The sequence below is a fragment of the Parus major genome, chromosome 3, assembly GCF_001522545.3.
Source record: "Parus major isolate Abel chromosome 3, Parus_major1.1, whole genome shotgun sequence".
Taxonomy (NCBI): domain Eukaryota; kingdom Metazoa; phylum Chordata; class Aves; order Passeriformes; family Paridae; genus Parus; species Parus major.
This window is the reverse complement of record NC_031770.1, coordinates 20,148,882-20,170,582: the sequence shown is the minus strand read 5'-3', so window position 1 is coordinate 20,170,582 and position 21,701 is coordinate 20,148,882. Positions and strand designations below refer to the sequence as shown.

The 21,701-nt window shown below is 36.4% G+C and overlaps 1 protein-coding gene across 2 annotated transcripts in view; it reads right to left on the bottom strand.

Moving 5' to 3' along the window:
* USH2A (usherin) overlaps positions 1-21,701 on the bottom strand; it is a 368,965-nt gene that overhangs the window by 128,322 nt on the left and 218,942 nt on the right. For both annotated transcript variants that reach the window (XM_033513296.1, XM_033513295.1), the window contains exons 38-39: positions 6,746-6,896; positions 6,434-6,576 (exon numbers count right to left, since the gene is read on the bottom strand). In XM_033513296.1, the coding sequence (XP_033369187.1) occupies positions 6,434-6,576; positions 6,746-6,896 (294 nt within the window). The remainder of the gene's footprint in view (positions 1-6,433; positions 6,577-6,745; positions 6,897-21,701) is intronic.

Genomic DNA, 21,701 nt, shown 5'->3' with positions numbered 1-21,701 from the left:
AAAAGAGAGAGAAGGAGGGAAGTTGGGGGGAGGGGAAGGAATCGAATAAATCCAGCACAATGAATTGCTTCTTCTATATTTTAGAGTAACAGCTGAAGCAGTCAGAAGTCCCTGTTCTCCTCTCACATACAAAGAGAGGTAAATCAGGATTGTTCCAGTGATGTCTGTGAAAACAGTGATGTAAAATTGAGATAGCAAGCTTTTTTTGTGTGTGCTTTTAAATTTGAAAAGTATCAATGTTTTTTCTTTCATTGTATTGATGCATCACAGAGAAACTCCATAAAGCTCAGCTGTATCACATATCCTGTTCTACTCACAATGATAATAAGGATGGAGTTCTGTATTTAATGCTTGTGCACACTAGGATTAATTTAGATCTCTGAATTTGCAAGTACAAAAGATGATCTGTTGTAAAGAGTAATTAAATTCTATTTGCATGTACTCCTGGGTAAAATCAATTAGGTCGTAAGTTGGAACAAAATTTGGTCCATTATTTAGACCTCACTGAAAGATGAAGAGGTGGAGGTGTAAATCTGAATTAGATTTATATTCTGTAAACCAAATTTTTTTCTGGGGTGGAAGGGAAGGAGGAGAATTTGCTTTGGAATTAAAGACCTTGAAAATCAGTTGCTGCAAATTCTAGTTTAGTGGGGGAAAGGAGCTGAAATACAATATTTACCACTGAACTACAAATTTGCATTTTATCTAATTATAGCCCATAAGCTATTGTACTGTGAGCATCTGCAGGTGGGAAAAAGAAAACCACAACAGAAAAGCCCCCCAGTATTCAAGCAGTTTGCTGTAAGGGCACAGCTAAGCCTTTATACTCCTATGGAATAAGTTGCAGGCATTACAGGTGAAACATTCATGGTAATTAGTTGAACCTGAGCTTCAACGCCCCTCGAGTTCAGACTTATTCCTTATGGACAATCTGTAATGTACGGAAGGAGCTGTCAAACTTCAGCTTTGGGTCCCTCTTGTCCCTCCCCTTTCCCTCAAAAAAGCGTATTTTGGTAGCTGGCATACCTACCCACACATTCCCTACTGCCCTTTTAAAAGAGAGACTTTTAAGACTTTCTGAGTTCAAACAAGACGTTTGAGAGATGCTTAATTGGCCCCACTGGATGGGAAAGCATTAAAACCTGGTCCTCAACACTCATTCAGTACAGCTTTTTTTTAAATGGCAAACAGAATCATCTAATTCTATGTACAAATCAACTAGCACAATACTGCTTGGTTGAAAGGGTCACCACAATTATGTAAAACATGAGTATTAACTATAATTGGGATAGTTTGCTAATACAATAAAAAGCTCTGAACATGAAAAAAGTTATGCTCGCAGCAGCAGCTATCACTTTCTAAAGTAAGAATTCATGGATGAAATGACATGAAAAAGATGGTTATAAAATTTTAATGGAATGATAAAAGGCAAAAGTCATCCTCTCAGCTGAATTCTTAAAATCCCTATATATCACAATCAGCTCCTTAACTGTAAAATCAATGTGGAGTATAACATGTTGTCAATGTGGTTGTCACTGGAGGGAAGACTGCAAAGTATGACAGCTACACAGCTCAGCCTGTCAATGATGAAAATAAAATCATAAAGCTTTTTACATGGATGTAATTGTTTATAGAAGTAACTACTGAAGATGGAACAGTGGGCATCTTAGTCCTTAAGATCCTTAGTTCATATTTCAAACCATTTCATTACAGTAGAATGTAGTTTCATTTTGGCAAATGAAATTATCTTTTATGATAGACTACTTCGCTCATCTGCTTCAAAAGTTCAGACTTAAAATAAAGGCACAAAACTCTCATTAATCTTTTTTAATTCCCTGACTAGAATGACACATTTGTTTACTTACTGAGACTCTCAGAAAGCAAGGAGTTATACTCTCATGCTTGTATTTTTTTGGAGGAAACCTACATTTACATTTAATATACTAAGACATGTTCCTGGACTGATGCCCTTTAAAGCTAATGAGAAGTACCTGATTTGCTGGCAAACTCTCTCAATAAGCAGAATAAAAATTTTGTGCCTTTTACCCGTGAATCATTTACTCTTTTCATGGACATGGACAATGGAATTATACATATTAACAGAATGTGGTGTCTTTCATATACTGCTGACTGTACCCAGCAGCAAACCCAAACTGTGTATCTCTGGGCATAAGGGACCACAGGAATCTTTTATCACATGAGATCACAGAACTCAAAAGTTGTTAAGCTGTTCATTCAATGACATGAAATCCATATGAAACCCTTCAAATATGTATTAAGAGCTGTCTTTAGAGTATCAAGACTTGTTGCCCTCAACTGCTCCACATGCACATTGGTTCCAGAACTTCAGTTCTACCAGTCAATAAAGTTCTAATTCCTAATCTGTAGGCATGCATGGGCAGTTTGCCCTATATATCATATGATCATCTTATCTTATATACCACTACTGCATCAGCTTAATTTGTTCTGTCCTTTTGCTATTCACCCTGTCAGGTATTTCACGTGATTTCTCTTCCCTTTGTCACCTCACCAGGTATTGTCTTCTCTTGCTTCAGTTTCCTTTTTCCTTTCTCAAGCTCATGTGAACACATTCACATCAACTATTTATGGAATAGTTTATATACCTCAATTATATGGACCTTACAGGCTAAAATAGGAGACTTGTCTTCTCAGACAACAAATATCATAAGCAGAGAAAGCGAGAGCTTCCAAAGGTGGCAAACTGCATTATTTATCCCCTTATTCCACATTGCCTCTTTTCATTGTCAGGAAGATTTAGGAGAATCACAGAATCATAGAATATCTTCAGTTGTAAGGGACCCATCAAAGCACAACTCCTGATTCTGCACAGGATATTCCTAGAAGTCACAGAATGTGTCTAGGAGTGGTGTCCAAACACTTCCTCAGCTCTGTCAGACTTGGGCTGTGAACGCTTCCCTGGGGAGCCTGTGCCAGTGCCCAAACACCCTTTGAGAGAATATTTTTCTAATGCCCAACCTAAACCTCCCCTGACACAACTTCAGGCCATTCCCTTGGGTCCTGTCACTGGTCACCACAGAGATCAATGCCTGCCCCTCCTCTTCCCCTCATGAGGAAGTTTAATCTGTGACGAGATCTCCCCACAGATTGAGGCTTTTCATCCTGGAACCAAAGCATGCCAGAGGAGCACACCATAGCACTCCCCATGATAGGAATAATACTTCTCTGATTTGGCAAGAAGTAGCTCATCTGATAGCTGCATTGCAGGAGCTCTTTTTTTTTTTTTCTTTTTTTTTTATTGCTTTTTTATCTCCAGCAACTTCAATATGTAATCATTTCCAGTGACTACTGCTTTTGCACTTACTTATTGTGAAGAAACACTGGGCTTGCCTATAACTTCATCATGTATAAACAACATGGACTTGAAGTCACTTATGTAAGAAATAAAAAAACAAAAAATTGGACTGCCTGCTATGTAACTTGCAAAATCTTATTTTCCAGCTAGTGCAAGCCAGGCACTTTTAAAAGGGCTTTACTAAGAGCTCTTCATATTGGAGTTGTACACCGACCCACAGAACCAAAATGTAGCCACGGCAGAGAATGTGCTGGTGACTGAGATGTTCTGCTGTATGCAATTCAGTGGGCTGCAGACAGGTTCTGGGGTGTTCAAAAGCTAATAAAGTTACAGGAAGCTTTTCTTTAAAGTAGAAATTTTTCTACCTTAGAACTTGTCCAAGTCATGGTGGCTTTTCTGAAGCACTAGAAAAAGCAACTTTCTCTTTAGGAGACATCCTTCTGATCAAAAATTACACCGTGTGGATTGCCATCAGACATAATTTTGCATGTCCTAAATCTACACCACAGGAACCCAGCAGTTGCCATTGGGACAGCTTCAGGTAACTGTAACCAATGTATTTTCAAATCCCAGAGAGCTCAAAGGCTCCCCATAGTTAAAGGGAAAACCTAACTTGTATCTCCTTTATTATATCTAGAAGGTTTAATTTCTGAATACAATGTATGAGATTCTGCTCTCAGTTCAATGGTACATACTGAGCTCTCAGTTCAGTGGTCTTTACACTGATTGCAAGAGAGCTGTCTGAAATTTACATCCAAAAAGCTGAAAGCAAGCTCTAATTCAGAAACTTCATCAGTTGTTTCTATCTGTAGGTAAACTGGCAGCAAACAGTCTGATGCTCTACTAAGACCATTGGAACAAACATCTTTTATTAATGCATGTTTAGCAGGTTTTAAAATATTCATAGTTATGTATATTATTGTTATCTGGCATGGGCAGGTTAGACCTTAAAAAATGCATGGAATCAGTTACTAGTGTCACAATCATGTAAATGAAGTATTTGAAACTTCTTTACTGCATTTTTTTTTCTTGCATTAAAAAATACTAATCTGTATATGAAGACATTTCTATATGTCAGATACAACACATTTTTATGGCAGCATTTGCTAATTTTCCTCTAATGATTCCAAATATCCTCCTACTTTACCAGATATTTATCATAAATAAAATATAATACACAAATAAATTGTGAAATCAGCATCTTTTTGTTACTGGAACTCTACTGACTTTAAAAGTGGATGTGTTGACTCACATCTATTGCTGTCAAGTGTATGTGCACACAGACACACAGACATGCATATATTTTATGCCTACAGATACTTTATGCTTTGATGAAACAAAAAATACATATATTTACTGAATAAAATTCAATAAGAACATGTAGACATGTATTTAGTTCAGCAGAGTAAGAGATATGGAAAATTTCCACTATGAAAGTGTACTTTAAAAAGTCAAAGCCTGTTAGCAGGGCCAGGAATTAAGTGTACTTCTGCAGCAAACTGTCAGTATAGGCAGTTTCACAAGAAACATGTTGAAACCTTGACAAAAGTACTGCTTAGACCCAATGACAATCATTCAGTCTTAAGCAATTGAGCTGAATATCCTTTCACAGATGGCAGCTCTCCACAATGACACCACAGAGTCCTCTGTCACCACTGAAAGCTGGGTGGGTTTCTTTTTAAAAGACAAGGGTTGTTGGATATTGTTGCATCTCCTGTGTAGGTCTTCCACCTCCCCCTAACTCCTCAAAAGAGAATTTTAAAATTGTACATCTACTACTTTACACAAAAATATTTTTTCTATCAGTAACAAGTGATGCCTTTTAAATGCACTTCTCGTATGTGAAAAGATACACTATGTGAACTATCAGGCAGAACTAAATAATTATTGCAATTAAAAAAAAATAGTCATAGGAGACTGGTTGCATTTTTACTGCGAATGCAGACAAGTTCAATAATATTATATCGACTTTTGTTAGCAAACAGTGCAATGAATTAACTGAATCTCAACAAGAACTGCTACAGGTAAATAACACAGCTCTGGTATCTAAGGACTAAGTTCAGAACTTACATTTACTTATAGGTTGTGTGTTCATAGAAGCATTAACACTTTTGGAGCTTAAATGAATTTATCAGATAAATTTCTGTTGTGAATCATTTGCTCAGTTTTAAAGAAAAAGTGTTTTACAATTGTGGGGAAAATCATTTTCTGCTCAATGTCTTTTCAACATAGACAGGTGTCCATTTAAAGAAGGGACCAAAATCAAGTTGAGTCATCAGCACTGAATATTTGCTAAACCAAGGTTAGATATCCTGCTACCTTGTACAATAAAGCTAACAGCTCCGTTTCTTCAAAAAAAGAAAAAAGCTGGAAATTGTGTGGGTTTTATTTGCATTTATGTGCATTAAATTGCACAATAAGCAATTTTTTCATATGTTTTTGCTTACATATTGAATCAGGTGCAAAATTCTATCCTGTCAACAAACTGGACGTACCTATACACTGACAGCTAGTTGCTAAATCAAGGGACTGTAGAAAAAATTGTGGGGAGTGAGTCTAGAGAACATAGAACTATTAACAATGAAAGTGAAGGGATTGACAATGACAAACCCAATTTCAGACCAGCAGGTCACCACTTTGAATTAACAAAGATCACTGGGAATGAAAAGTTCTGTGGTAGCTTGAGTAGTCTCAGCACAGAGATAAGACAACTGTCATATTCTATTAACTTCAACTTATTTTCTCTGAGTTGACTGAAATAAGAATCAAGTCCCTGAATATAAAGGAACACCACTTATAAAGCTGTATTTACCAGTGTATCTTAAATTTACCATATGTTGCTGGAGGGATATTTTATACAGAAATAAGATACTGCTTTGCAAAATACATATGTAAATATCCCTATTTTTAAATGAATATGTAAGACAAAAGATACTTGATCCTCCAGGAGTTTTTACTTCAAGTAAATACTAGGGAAGGAAATACATTACTGCTATATAACTGAGAAAGCAACATAATTTAAAAAATTAAGTACAGTGGCAGCTGGAATGTTATTTATATTTTCTGGTAAAGGGAGCTAAATAAGATCTGACTGCTTACTGTCCTCTGCTGTAGTCATTGAAGTCCAGTTGCTATAAGCATTGCCATAACCATTGGAGGCAACCACTCTCATCTCATACTCAGTGTAGGGCTGCAGGTCTCCGACCGTGTGCTGTAAGGAAGCAGTAGGGCTGGGATGCAAACTGCAAAGAAAAACAGCACAGATTACTTCAGAACACATCCCAGCATGTCAAGAAAGACTAAAATGTTATGTCTTGTAACAAGACCAGCCACCCTAAAGGTGAGCCGTGTTCAAGGGAAGGGACTTTTCTTGCTCAGCAGTGGATGGTGGTCTTATTGCGCTCTGCGTACTCTAAAATGTCACCAGCAGAATGCCTCCGCCGCATCTGGAGTCGGTAGCTGGGTGTGCCCGGGGCGTTGTTGCGAACTGGTGTAGACCAGACAACCTGAAGACTGGTCGGAGTGGCAGATGAAAGCCTTGGAGGCATCACGCCATCTGGAGCTGTTGAAAAACATGGATGAATTAGAGCAGAGAAAACCATGGAGAACATATGCCGCGTGGAAACAAAATGCTCCATATACTGGAAAAACTGTTCCTCAGGATCAACAGTAATGTTAGCATGGTCCATTTAGTTTAACATTTTCACTACTGAACAATGCTGATTCTTAATTTTCTTCTTTCCAATACGTGAATATCATCTTGCTAAAAGCAAACCTCCAAACACCAAAAGTAATTCAGAAGCAACATATTTTCTACCACCTGTTCAAATATTATCCACTTCTGTGCCCAGCTCTGCCACCCTGAGAAGCTAAGGAAATGCTCACAGAAATGCTACCCAGCATGAGTAAAATTGATCAGACTTTTTTATCATTCAGATACCTTCTCACCCTTATAAATTAATAATAATTTTAAAAGAAAACAAAAGAAATTTAAATTAAGAGCATCTTTAGGGAGAAATCAAGATAGATTCACTGAAGTTTCAGTCTCTAGCCCATTGTTTTGTTAAGGAAATTAATTTTTATGAAGTCCAAGGAACTGCAGTCCAAAATGTGTCAGTACTGATATCAACAATGACCTTTAACTGCTGCAAATTTCACTGCATGCAGTAAAAAGAACTATGACAATTTACACCTGTGAGTTTATGGCTTTGCTTTTTCTTTAACAAGAAATCAATCTGTTGAAGAAACTTTCTATATTTAAACACATCTGTAACTTTTATATATAACATATCTGTAGCCATATCTCTGTAGCTCTTGTCTAGAGTTAAAACACTGGAAAGTTACTGCCTTTTTCATTTAAACTCTTGTATAATAGTTTTGCTTTTCATGGTCCAGTAGTTACCATTTGCTCTTTTCCTTTGGTCTTTCCAACAGAAATACTTTTTCATTGCTATTATTTTATTCTTGTCTCTATTGAAGAAAAACCAGTCTCACAGATATCCAACTTAAAGTGTAGTTGTAAGCCTCAGGGCCTAAGTTGTAAGTTTTAAGATGAGCAAACAGTAATTTACAATAAGCTTTATGATTTTCATTTACTACCTGTATATGAGGTGGTTACTAAGAGGGAAGAAACAGACTTTGTGATACACTGTCTAAGTCATTTTCTCCCTGAGACAGGTGAAAAGAGGCATCAACTCATAAAAAGAAAGACATCAGTCACATATAGTAGTTTTTATTTATACCGATATGATTTTTTGCATTTACATTTACAGATATGATAGGATCTGATATTTTTATTCTGATTATACTTATACCTGGGTCACTTCAACATTTTTCATCTCCAGATTCAAACTGTATTACAGGGAAAGGCACAAAATATATGTGGCTCCAACCTAAGAAACTTGTTCCCTTTACATTAATTTTAAGGTGTGTTCTCAGAAAATTTTTACTAAAAGCTGGCTTCTGGGTTACTTGATTTATTAATACCGGACCATTACTGGATTCTGATACTTGGCTCCTAGCCCTACAGCCCTCCTGGGTTTTTTTCAGGACAAGACGAAGTGGAACAGAATCTCCAGCTTCCCTCATTCCCTTCTGCTCCTCTCTGTCACTGTGAAAAAGAAAACATGTAATATGGGGGCTTGAGCCAGCCTGACTGCGTTTGGATGTTCCTTCCTGCTGCTGTTATCTACATCTAGGCAATAAGGCTCCAGTAAATCCCAAGTAAACCTGAAAATCCTCCTGTTTCCAAATCCAGAAAATCTCTGAGGCTAACATAATTCATGGGCTGCAAATCCCACGCCAACACTTTCAAGGCCAATAAAGAGTTTGTGAGCACCTCACCTCAGAGGGAAGAAGATGGTTGGCTTAACATAAACAGCCCCAATATCCCTCCAGCTGAGCCATCAGAAAAAAAATTTGCACACCAATGTCTCTACACGTGATGTTCTCTCTCACAGTAAAATGGAGAACACATTTATTTACCTTATATAACATTGTTCTGTTTAGCAGCAGCATAAGCAGAGTTGGATTTCAGTCATGCAATAACAGGTCTTAAAACTTATGTATGTAAAGTACAGTTTATCATGTATTATTTTGGTATCCTTTATAAGGTAATTCCTGAAGTTGAAGGCATACTGAGACAGCACAAAACCAAGGTGCTTTCTGATTTCACCATAAGACAGCACAAGAAAGATGATGCAATTAAAGTAACAATTTTTAGTTCAGGGTTTTTAAGTGTTTTTCTAAGCTGACACTGACAAAAAGAGTCAATATCCCTTCAAAGCAAGTTACTACCTCATTTGAAACTAAGCTGTCTGCAGATTAAAATGCACCAGTTTTTAAAGTTCACACAGAAATTCTACACAGCAAAAAAAAAGCTACATCTAAAAATGAATCTAATTAGCTGACCTAATAATTTGGCCAGGAAGTCAAAAGTTCACGATATTGAGGGGACAGTGTGAGGCAACTCACTGAGGAGGCAAAAGTGTTAAATTTATTTGCAGTTCCGTCAGGACACATCACTTCACCTTTGTCTTTCATTTACCAATCTGTTAAATGGAGATAATACTACTTATCCTTCTTTGTAAAGCTCTCTGAAATCTACAAAGTAAAAGCTCAGATTAAGCTTTATGTATGTAGAGAGGTAGTTATTACAGTGATACAGGAATGTTCATCAAAAAACAAAGATGTAGCTGTCTAAATGTCAATAACAATTCCACAGTGTGGATGTTATTTTAATGGCGCAGGTAATCTCAGCTAAATGTTCAAATCTCTTCTACCAACAAAAGCACAGCATAGGGAAGAGTAGGAAATTTGGACAAATCTCTACTGTGAAAGTTGCCTGACCTGTAGAAGAAGCCAAGCCCACTACTTTCAAACCAACATGTTTCAATATACAGCAATTGTATTTATCTGAAAGGCTTCCTGTAGCCCAGAGAGAATTTCCTCAGTGATGTACTAGCGAGTGTTCTCCAAAGGAATGGGGCAGGGGGGCAGGAGGATACAGCAAATAAATTGTCAAGTCTCTGCTGAGTCATAATGAGAAAGGTGCTCTATTAAACTAATCACGTTTTGCTCATTAAAACGGCAGAGCACTTACCCCCCAAAATGCTAATTCTAATTTGCACACAAAACATCCTCTGACTTCAAGCATTCCTCATCACCAAGGTCTTCAGTGTAACATTTCCCCCAGCTTAACCCTTTTTATCCAATCCATATCCCCAAGAGACTCCTTACTACCCAAGTAATAACTGGCAACAAGCAATAATTCTACTGTGAATTTCTCAACAGAAGAGCCATGTATCTATCAGCTTGATATATCGTCTTTAAGATGCAGTGTTGCTCAAAAATCTCCCCTCGAGCTTTAATATGACCCTCAGGGGGCAAGCACTCCACTTGCAACCTACTGAATCAACATCTAGCCCAGTAAATCCTCACTTAGCAGGGCAGAAAGTCATGCTTTGTATATCAACGGACTACAAAGGCAGAATAAAATGTTTAATCAGATGTCAATTCTAATCAAATAATTAATAAACAGTTCCACAAAACAATAAAAACTGAAGACTGTTTCAAGATGAAAATGATATATATAAAATGATTTCAAGATATAAATGAAATATTCCAAAGACTCAGGTACATGCAGATGGATTGAGAAAGATCTGATCCCTCTTCAGCCAGAAATGTGCTACGCAGCCTTTGAAAAGTGTTTCAACTTTTTGGCTCAATTTTTTTATCTTAAATAACATGTGCAAAAATAGTCAGCTTTGTAAGCATTTGTTTATTTTAGGACAGCAAGCATTGTGTGAAATGATTGTGATTAAATTTTTATTCCATGTTGAAAGCTTATTTTTTTCTGAGAGGTATTTATTATATTTATAATAAGGATTTATCTGAAATGTAAATTTTCTGAAAGTAGATGACTTTGAGCAGGACTATTAAAAGGTGTTTACTACTGTTAGGACAATAAATGATGATTTAATTATAGAAATGTCTCCACTATTAAACTTTCATAAGAAGAAGAAAAGCCAGAAGAGCTTGATTACACATCTATAAAATTGATGCAAACTCACACCAACTTTGAAGTGTCACCACTTTTAACAGTGATCAGATATACTATCCCAAATGTATCCTTAATATTACCAGATAGGCAGCAAGAAGAGTTTGGAGGTATGAATATGTAACTACAATTTGCCACACTTGCATATATAAAATGTTTAGCATTTGTATCTTATCAAAATATATTTCATATACATGGATGCAAATGATAACTGCAGGGATTTAACTACAGGGGAGGAGAAAAACAGGCTCTTCACCATTTGTACCAAAACAGCAAAGAAAAGTTCCACTCAGACTGCCTTTAGGTGAGTGTTTTGCTCTGTCATGACTACCATTCCTCTTTTCCAGGTTCAATTTTTGAATCCCCTTTCTTTTTGTCATTTTAGTGCTTGTTTAGGTACTCCTGATTAATTTTCAGTTTTAGGTGCCCATACTGAGATCCTCTTATTACAGCACTTCTTATGGCAATATGTTCTGCATATTGACATTTGTTCCTCCTGATTTTCTCAGGTATGCCTGTAATCTAGTGGTTTGCTCAGTCCAAGTAATTCCAGTCATTGCAGTCCCCATAATTCTCACCTTGGGCATGTGTTTTAGTTTCATTTCAGAGAAAGACAGGACATGATGCTAGGCCATATGTCATTACTAGAACAGCATGCTAGTTATAAACCTTTATCTCTTGGCATAAGAGAAGATCGGGAGATTTTTGTTTCTTATCTTCACAGGTTCATTTAAATTTACTCTGATTTGTTTTTTAACTCTTTCCCCATTAGTTTTCCTTCTCAGCATATACCAAATATAAGAATTGTTCTTGATTTTTTCATTCAATATATATGTGCAACCACATTATTTATCCCACTCTCAATGACTAGAGAATGCACAGAATATTTTTGGATTTTCTTTCTAATTCTATAATTTCACTGCTGGATGTTCTCAGTTACAGATACAGCTCCATCTAAAAATACATATACCAAGGACAACACACCCTTATTCAACGCACATCCTTGCACTTTGGAACACACAATGTGAAAGGCTCATGGTGGCCCTCTTGCTTTCCCCTCGGGCATATTTATCTTGAGAAGAAAGGCAGCTGTGTTTTGGCAAAAAAGCAAATTGAGAAATATAAAGGAGTAGTTTAAAACCTTTGTCAACTTAAAGTCCAAACATGTTCACGCCTCATGTTAATGAAATTTTCTTTTCAGAAGTATAATATAAACAGAGTACAGAAATACCTTGTTCTCTCTTCATGATCTATCCTGTTTTATACCTCTGCTCTCTGCTGTAATAGTAATTTCATTTGATATTTCTATTACTATTCTAATAGTAATTTCTTTTGAATTTGTAAATCTATTAAATTTCAGCATTAATCTTTAATGTTACTTATATGGCACAGTATCATTCAGAAAAATAAAAATAATATGTTTGAAAAAAATCTAAAAATTTATTTTTATCTGGATTGAGTGTGTAAGCTCTAACTGTGGATTCTTCTGCACTTTCACTATTTGGGATTCCTAGCTGCAGAGCATATTTTAATAGGGTCCTAAAGATCAACTTGGGCTTTATTCCATGACCCGCAGACCCAAAGTTTAAGACAATTGTCTTTTGAAATCCCAAAGCAGGCTTACTTATTCCTCATTAATACTGTTTCAGCAGGAAAAAAACAACCCAAACAGCCAAAACAATCAGATCTTCCTCTCCTTTTAATGAACTTTTCTTCATGCACAACCTCAATACCTGAAACCTGGGCATGGGTCTCAGGTGGAAATATGTGTAAGAGGTGTTCCTTTCCTAAGTGTTATATTTCACCGAGGTCAACACTATAAAAATGTCTTACAGATTTGTCACCTCACCCTTCCATAAGAAGTAAGCTCCCTTCCTTCCTCATGTTAGGTGGAAGTTTGTCCATATTACTCAGCGAGAACTTTACTAAACTCTAAAAGTTACAAAAGAATGCCAATAAGTAATTAGCTGAATGATTAATAATTTTAATACCTGTAGTAAGGACATTAGCTAGAATTTATAACTGCCCAGTAAAACTAATTATTCATCAGACTGTTCAAAAGGACAGCAAGACAGTAATTGCCATATAACAATTTTGGGGTTTTTTAAGCACTATGAAGAAAAAACATAAGGAATGGTATTACAAAAATCAGTCAGAAACTGCAATTAAACAAACAGCTCTTGCTGGTTAATTATGACTCCAGCTACTGGAAAACGAAATATCTTTGTGAAACAGCTTTAAGAAACTATCAGGTCTGCCTCTTTTAACTTATGGGGACAGATGGGGTAAGAGCAGTGGGAATAAGCTGTCTATCTTCATGCAACAACTACAGCTTCCTGCATGAAGCAGCTTTAGAGGTTAAGTTCAGGAGGTTTTTTGGGATTGCAGTGTTTATATTATTGATTATCATTATTATTAGTAGTAGTAGTAGTACTAGTACTAGTAGTAGTAGTATACTTTTTTGTAGTTGGTTGTTTAGCAGTTTTGGGGTTGTCTTCTTTTGTTTGTATTTTTAGAGGAAAAAGGTGAAAGAATTTGACATCATCTTCAAAATCTTACAGCTTTCTTTATGATTAGTATCTGGTATCAGAGATCTATAACCAGAGGCAGGCATGGTATCTTCCACACTCATGGAAACATCTCTGTGAGATGAAAGTCTCCAAATTACTGGCGAGGAGACTCTTGGCTAAATTAAAAATCTCTTTGTTAATGTTGATGCAAAAATTTCAGAGGACTGCAGGATGGCTTTTAAGCTTGTAGCTTCTTCTTTGAAACAAAACAGTTCTTAGATAGTTCTGTAAATCCAGAGGCTCACAAAAAGCAACAACAACAACAAAAAAAACCCAACAAATTTGATTATTCATGGTTGGGAAAAGCCCAGGGAAGAAAGTTTAAACCTATGTAGTTAAAAGAACAATAAGGATACACACTTTAGAATCTTCAGCTTCATAGAAGATTTGCAAAGACAGAGACTGTTTCCCAGGACAAACAGAAATGTGTGTTCTGGGAAACATGACGCACAGCTGTGGAATTAAACTTCGGCAAAAAAGTTTTCAAATCTCCATCAGACTAAACAAATGCTTGCTGAAAATGAGTCAACTTACATTTTTGAGGAAAGAAGACAGCACAAGGTGATTTCCCAATTAACTCTTTCTCAGCCTAATAATTCTCTGAAGGGAATACTAACATCATAGAAGAAGAGAAAGATAAAAGAAAAAGGCACAGAGGTGGTGATGGTACAAGAAGCATATGCATTTTTCTGAAGCATAATATGTTAAAAACTCATTTTTAGTATTGATTTATTCTATGACTGAAGAAAAAAGGTTAACACCATATACTCAAAACCAGAAAGCACCATTCTACTTGATGAAGTGGACATGGCTTCTGCAAATGATTATTAGCTATACAGGGCTGTCAAGCATTGGAACAGACTGCTCAGGGAAGAGATGGAGTCACCATCCCTGAAGGTATTTAAAAGGTGTGCAGATGTGGTGCTTAGGGACACGGGTAAGTGGTGGACCTGGTCATGTTAGGTTAACAGCTGGTCTTGATGGCCTTAAAGATCTTTTCCAACCTAAGTGCTTCTGTATCTCCATCCAACATGGCAAAAGAAACTAAGAAAATACAGCAACATCAGTCGAATGGTAAAAAAAAACAGGATACTGGAAAAATTGTGAATATTCTTACTAAATAAAAAGTCTTATTCAATAAGAAGTCTCTTCATACTGCACTCCCACAGTATGGACGTGCAGGTGGACTGTTAAAGAACAGGCTACCCTGTTGGTAGAAAATGCCAGTGTTACCAGTTGGTGTGCATTTTGACAGAAGCCTCAGTTTATATATCCCTGTATGGACAGACTGGAGAACAATGCAGTGGTGCAAATAAATTAGTTCCACAATAAGATTACATGTAGTTATTTTTAATCCATAAATTTCTCTGTGGTGCATAATGCATGGTGTGAAATACTACTATTTCTGATGGAAACCAAGCTTGAGAGTGCCCATAAATAGAAAATAGATCTGACAAGATGACAGATTAGCTGGTGTTAGGGAGCCACTATGCACAGTGGGTGGTGCAGTCTTATTATATCTTGAATACCATACAGGTATCTGTGAGATCCAGGTCACTGGATTACCTTTTGGTCCCAAAACAACTGCGACCAGACCAGACTTCCTCCCTCTCAAATTCCTGCCTTACTTGCAGAAAGAGGAGGAAAAGAGGTTCCCTAAAGCTTCTGCTCCTAGTAATCAAGGCAATACAGAACTGGCTTTTGTTCACAGCTACTGTTTAATTATTTGTGATATATATGGTAATCACAAAAAGACTTTGACTCATTGTCAAAATGAGTCAAAAAGTCTACAGACTGGGAGTCTCATCTTTGCTTGCAAGAAATATTGTTCACCTCAAGACAGCAGAAGTCATGCCAGTAGAATACAGAGTGCATAATTCTTTGAAAATTGACTTCTTAAGGTTCCATCAAGTGTCTTGTAAAATTTTGGTCACTGGAAGTCTGTTTCAGTAGCAACCACATTCTCAAAAATGGAAGTTAATAAAAAACACAATTAACAACCCCCCCAAAAAAACTCCCCCCCCCCAACCCCCAACAATATACTACTTTGCTCCAATCTTCACACTATTAAAAAGCATATTAACTTTTCCTGTTTGCCATAGGTGGACAAGGCTGAAAACAAAAATATCAAAGCAACAATATCTATTAAGTAGAAACTCTGGTTTGTGTGTCATCTTAAACTGTTTCTCAATTCACTCTATTCACAGTATTCAAAGCATATAGAGTTTGAAACAGCCTATATTCTCTAGTTTTCTTCTGCAAAGTATAGTATATGTCAGATTCAGACAAAATACCAAAAATGACTGTATATTTTATTAAAAGCCTATTTTTATTCTCTCTTTCTCTTTTTAACAAAAGTCTAATTTAGTTGTTGTTCCCTTAGGTATGAGGTACACAGTTCATAATTCATTTGATATAAAATGTCAGTTTAGATTTTTGCACTTCTTTGATAAATGAGAAAAAACATGTACATTTCAATTTCCTTCTATGAGGTTTCACCAACAGAAGCCCCCCTCCCATTGTGCTGCTCAAAGACCTTTGTGTTAAATTAAACATCAAGATTCAGAAACTGTAGGGAATGATATTTCCAAGACATACAGTACAAATACATGAGACTAGGAAAAAAGGTAATGATTTTTCCTACCAGTAAAGTGATGTCTCCCAAAGAGCATCTTTGATCCTTGAATTAGTTCTCAGTTATAATTTAATATATCAAAACTGTCAGCAGCTTTCCTTACATTTAAACATAAAGTGATATAGTCAGCTCCACAAAAAGCAAAATACAGCATTCAGGGGCTTTCTTCCTCCCACCCCCAACATGTGCTTGTAACTCTGAAGTCCATCAATATTAATGAGGAAAATCTGTGTACATCAAAGAAGACAGCAAAGAATTAATTTAATTGTATCTGTCATCATCACTAGTATGGAGTGTTTTTTCCTACATAACCAAATCCTGCCATTGATCAACGTGTAAAACTCTCAGGGGTATAATCTGCACAACAGAATGGAGAAGAATCAAAAATTTAGTTCTAGAAATAAAACTGATATAATTAGGGAAAATAACAACATTATGTATTATTATGTGTATTATGCTCTTACGTAACACACGAGGCCAAGGCTGACAAATCTGAACCACCAGGTTTACAGAGTAAACAAGAATTCTTATCACTCCTCCAAATGCCAACTGCAATGCTATGGCTGTCACTTCATGTTACAGCCCAGTCCAACAGCTGCAGTATCAATAAATTAAGCTGTATTAGAAAATAGCAATAGGATCACATTCTGATGTTCATGCTGAGCATAAGCACTGATGAATAACATATATCCAAAGCCATGAATGCCCAGAACACAGCACCTTCTCCTCTTGCCCTCCGTGTTCATGCCATGCACACTCCCTCACCCCAGCCTGGGAAGTGTCATCAGCCCCACAGTACAACAGTGCCTGCTCTTTTTCCCCAATAAATGAGATTTCCCCCTACACCCAACTGCAGAGTTTCAACACCAGAGATGTCCATCTATGTATTCTGTATTCCTTACTTAAGAACCCAGAAATTAGTACACTGCCCAGCGACTGGGAGACAAGATGAATCATCCAGATCTCCTTTTTTTTTCAGTCCGTGTTCTAACAGAGAAAAGCTATGAAAGAGTATTAAAGGTAACACCTCCATTGCATCCATGGCAAAAATCTCTATTTTAACCCATCACAGTTCCTCACTAAAAATAGAATTTCAATTGACAGAAATGCGATCTAGGTGTTATATACTAAAGAAAAATATTTAATATTTAGGGTGACTAAAAAGTAATTCAGGCAAGACTATTCCCACAATAAAATAATCTGTTCAAAATATACAGCTGACTTCTCTGATGAATAGGGTAAAAGGATTACAACCTATTATAGCCAAACTATCCACATAGACATGTTCATACAGCATTATTAAGTAGCTACCCATCAGTTAATGCCCTGTTCTAGACACTTTTAACAAATAAACCATTTATATGAATTATCTCTCTGCTTAATTTCTTTAGATAATACTGAAGAACACATAAATTCACTGGAATTTGCGGCAGTGTGTCAATATATAACGACTGATCTGCTCCCTAGTACTTTCACTAAAAAGACCTTGGCTACTGCCATCTTGTTCAAAATGAGGTAGCTTAATTGATAAAAAGTCAACAGCATTGTGCTTTATTCAAACTCAAACCAGGCTGAATGTGTCCTGCCTTCTGTTCCACAAGACATTTCAAAGTATTTACCCCAAAGTACATGCACTATTCATCACAGGTTGAAGTAAACTAACTACCCTGGCAATACTTACTCTCTAAAATACAGATTTTTTTCAATCTTTTGACAAAAAGTAAAGAGTCAGAGGAAACTTGCTCTCTTTTGTTCATTTTTCAAACATAGGACTATGTTTGAAATCCTCAACACAAAAAATGTACAGCTGATTAATTCAGATTACAACCATCAGTTGAATATTCTGGACAGCAATATCAATTTCTTCTGAATAACCCTCTCAAACAGGCTACTTGGTATGTAAGAGCACTCACAACTTCAATGTAAAAAAAAATAGAGAAAAGAGAAGTATTTTTTTCTTTATATAATACCATATCTTCAGTTATTCAATTTCATTTCTTTATATATGTACTATTAGAAATTTTTAGATAATGTAAACCCAGTCAACCTGAATGCACGCATTTTCTCTGTCCACACTGGCTGTATTCAACTAGGGAGACACCTTTCACAGAGAAGCAATGCCCCAGCCTAAGCTAAGAGACAAGAAAAAAGGCTGACAAACTTTGTGACGTGTATATCATACTTTTCAGCACGAGGAGGAATATAAAATTTTCTTTTACCTTCTGTTGCAAACACGTGCCTCTCTGTCTGTAAAATGGGAATAGAAATCCTCAATCACCTGAGAAGCCTACTGGAAATCTGAATTAGTAGATATATTTGTAAAAATCATAAAAGTAAATAGGTCAATATACAAGCAGTAAGGATTAATATAATTTTATACTGGACATATCCCCCTGCAACATGAAATACATTAATTCACTTTCTTATTTTATTTATCTGGAATTAATTTAAGAGTATAATATTTCTTTGTCAGAGGAATAAGCATGATCTGCATAGAGATCCAAATATAAAAAAAGACTGAAAGCAATCATGTATACATGAACATGCATATAATAATATATCATGTACATTTTTGTGTGTGTGCACCTGCACATGCATGCAGAACCAAAAACAACATTCAGAGACAAAAGGACAGCAAGGAAAAAGCTGTCAAATTCCAGGAATCAAACATTAAGAGCAACAGACTCCTATAGTTGCCTTTGTTGAAAGGAAAAGGGTAGGCACCGCATTATAGGAATACCAGAAGAGAAGTGGTGACTCTAGTAACCAATTCTTACTCCTATTTTCTCTCCCTTTCTGCCTTTCTCTTTATTTTCTAAGAAATGAGAGAGGCTTATTTCTCCTCAGGTACTCAGCCAACTAACCTAAAGTTAACAACATAGATGTACGTAACAGGAGTGCTCCACTAAGAAAAAGTAGGGAAAAGTCAAAAACTACCAGAAAAAATAATTAGTTATATGAAGGAAAAATACTTCTTTTCTACAAAGTGTTTTAAGAATTCAGATATGAAGTTTCAGATATTTGTAATTCAATTTCAGATAAGTTTCCAACTACAAAGAAAACTCCCAAAATGTACTTACTAAGAGAAATTTTTAACTTTACATATAACCAGCAAAAAAAAAAAAAGCAAAAGCACTTTTATGGCCATGATGTTTAAGAAAGATTGTCTCTGATTTCTTTTCCCTAGCTAAAGAGAGGAAAACTGTGATTTGATTCCCTGTACATTTAAACCTCAGCAAGGTCTTAAAAAAGCCCTTAATTTCCTCCCCCCCCACCCCAAAGCTTTTTTCCCCTAATATGGAGACATGATAAATATACAACAGGTATACAGGTGACAGAACTTTGCTGGACATGTACAGAGCTCATTGTAGGCAGAGGAACTTCAAAACTTCCTGAACTGTGCAAAGTGGCTCAAGCCTTCAAACCTTGCCACTATACTGAAATGCTTTATGATCACAAGGCTAACTTCTATAATATAGATGCTTTAAGTACAGAAAATACAGAACGGCATGACCAAAAAATCCCAGAAAACCAATGAACCAACAAAAACCCCACAATATTTGCCTTTGCTGACAGTTAATGAAAATGAAATTTTATTCCAAAACCTATAGGAGCAGGAGTTGTCAAAAAAGGAACGTATAAAAAAGAGCTTTTTAGAAAAGCAGTGCAAATCATTGCAGCAAAGTAACACAAAAATTGATCTGATTCCTAGTACTTACATATATCTGGAAAATGGTTTTAAAGATAAAATTCATGGTGTGATTTTTCAAATGTCTTCTCTATTTTCTAACCAGGAATTTAAACAGCATTTTATTGCAGAATTCCTATAACAAAGCTTAACTTACCATATAAACAATGCTGACTTTAGTTACAGTACTGAAAAATCTAGTTCCGATTTTCTCAGAATGAAAAGAAAAATCAAAAGTAAAAAAAATACCAACCATGAATAAGCTTGAGATTATATAAAATTGGCACAATTCATGTAAATTATGTCCTTTTTTGTGTACCATTGAAATTGATCTGAAATAGGTTAATGTGACAGTAGGTAATAGTTTTAAATAATGATCTACCTCTAAATTCCACAACTGCCCATTTCCCCCATTTTTATATATTCTTCTCTACTTCTGAAGTACAATGAAACTGTAGTTTTTCAGCATGGCATCTTCCCTAGAACAGATTTCTTCTAAGAGTCCTTAAGTACAGTCTGGATCTCACGCCAGGGCTAAGGTTTTGGAAAGACCCGAGTGAGACGTCTTCAGCGAAGTTAATTGCCAGCTTATAGAGGATCAATTAGCTGTTGCACAGTTTTCCCTGTCTCATCTGGCTCTCCATAAGCAAGCAAAACACATCCATGTTCTTCCAGGCAACTGAAATTGCTGGTTTGATCTTGTCTCAGCTGTTTCATGCTGCTATAGAAGAGACAAAGGAACTGAGGAGGTGAAAAATGCAGGTGCTATGTTTCTGGAGCATGGAAAGAGCACAGCTGGAACTATGGGAGATCTGCCCAGCCCCAAAAGCACAGGGTGCACAGCAAAGAGAAGGAGGCAATGGGAAGAAAATGACATAGTTGGAATGTCATTGCCTGCTGGCACAACTCCTCAGTTTTATGAGTAGAAACTTACACTAAGCTTCAATTTCAAGCAACCTTTATAATGTGTGGAGTTAGGCTGAGCCCAGATTTGCTGCAATTTAGGAAAGGGAGCAGCAAAGAGGGCACCTCTGTGCCTCCCATTTCCAGAGTTTGAAGACAAAACTCTTCAGGAATGCAACTTTTCTCATCTCTTGCCATGCAAAATACCCACCCAAAATCAAGAATGGACACAGTATGAGCTCACTCAAAGGTGTGCTGAACAGCCTGGGAGAGGGGAATAAAAGAAGAAAGCAGTGGTAATTAAAATGACAATCAGTTCAATACTGCAGAGATTAGAGAAGAATTACTGTTTTGTAGAACAACTCTCAGTTTTCCACACAAGCACTTTTGGAATCCTACCTTTATATCCCCATGAAATGAACTTCCTGGACAACAGGAACTGGAATGGACAATTTACACAGCTTGCTACTGACTCTGTAATTAGCTAGGTCGTTGATGGGAGATGCAGGAGAGCTCTTTCCCCCTCCCTACTCTATCCTGGTCTCTCCTTAAAGTACCTGTAGAAAAGATATGGTCACAATTTTTCACTAAGAACTTTCTGTTAACACAGAAAATATAGAACAAAAGAATCCTCTTGGATTCTTTCTATTGGATTTCTCTCTAAAGAGAGAAGGGAGAGAGAGGAAAAGGAGAAGGAAGGGAAGGAAAAGAGAGAAAAACAAGTGATGTCTCAAATACCTGAAATTTGAAGCAAAGGATGTTCTTTCAAAGCAAATTTTATGGTGTGACTCAAAGTGATACTAGGAAAAATGGGAAAACAAATCTGTCTCACAGGGAAGATTCTAGCGTATTCAAGTTTGATTTTTCCTCCCAGATAATTTTGACTTTACATCAGTTTGTTTATGGAACATTCATTCCTCTAAGGAGGCCTGCTGGCTTCAGTGATCAACTTCCACTAGCAAATGCTTTCAGATGTGAATATAAGGTGTATGATGCGGCTCTGACTTGTTTGT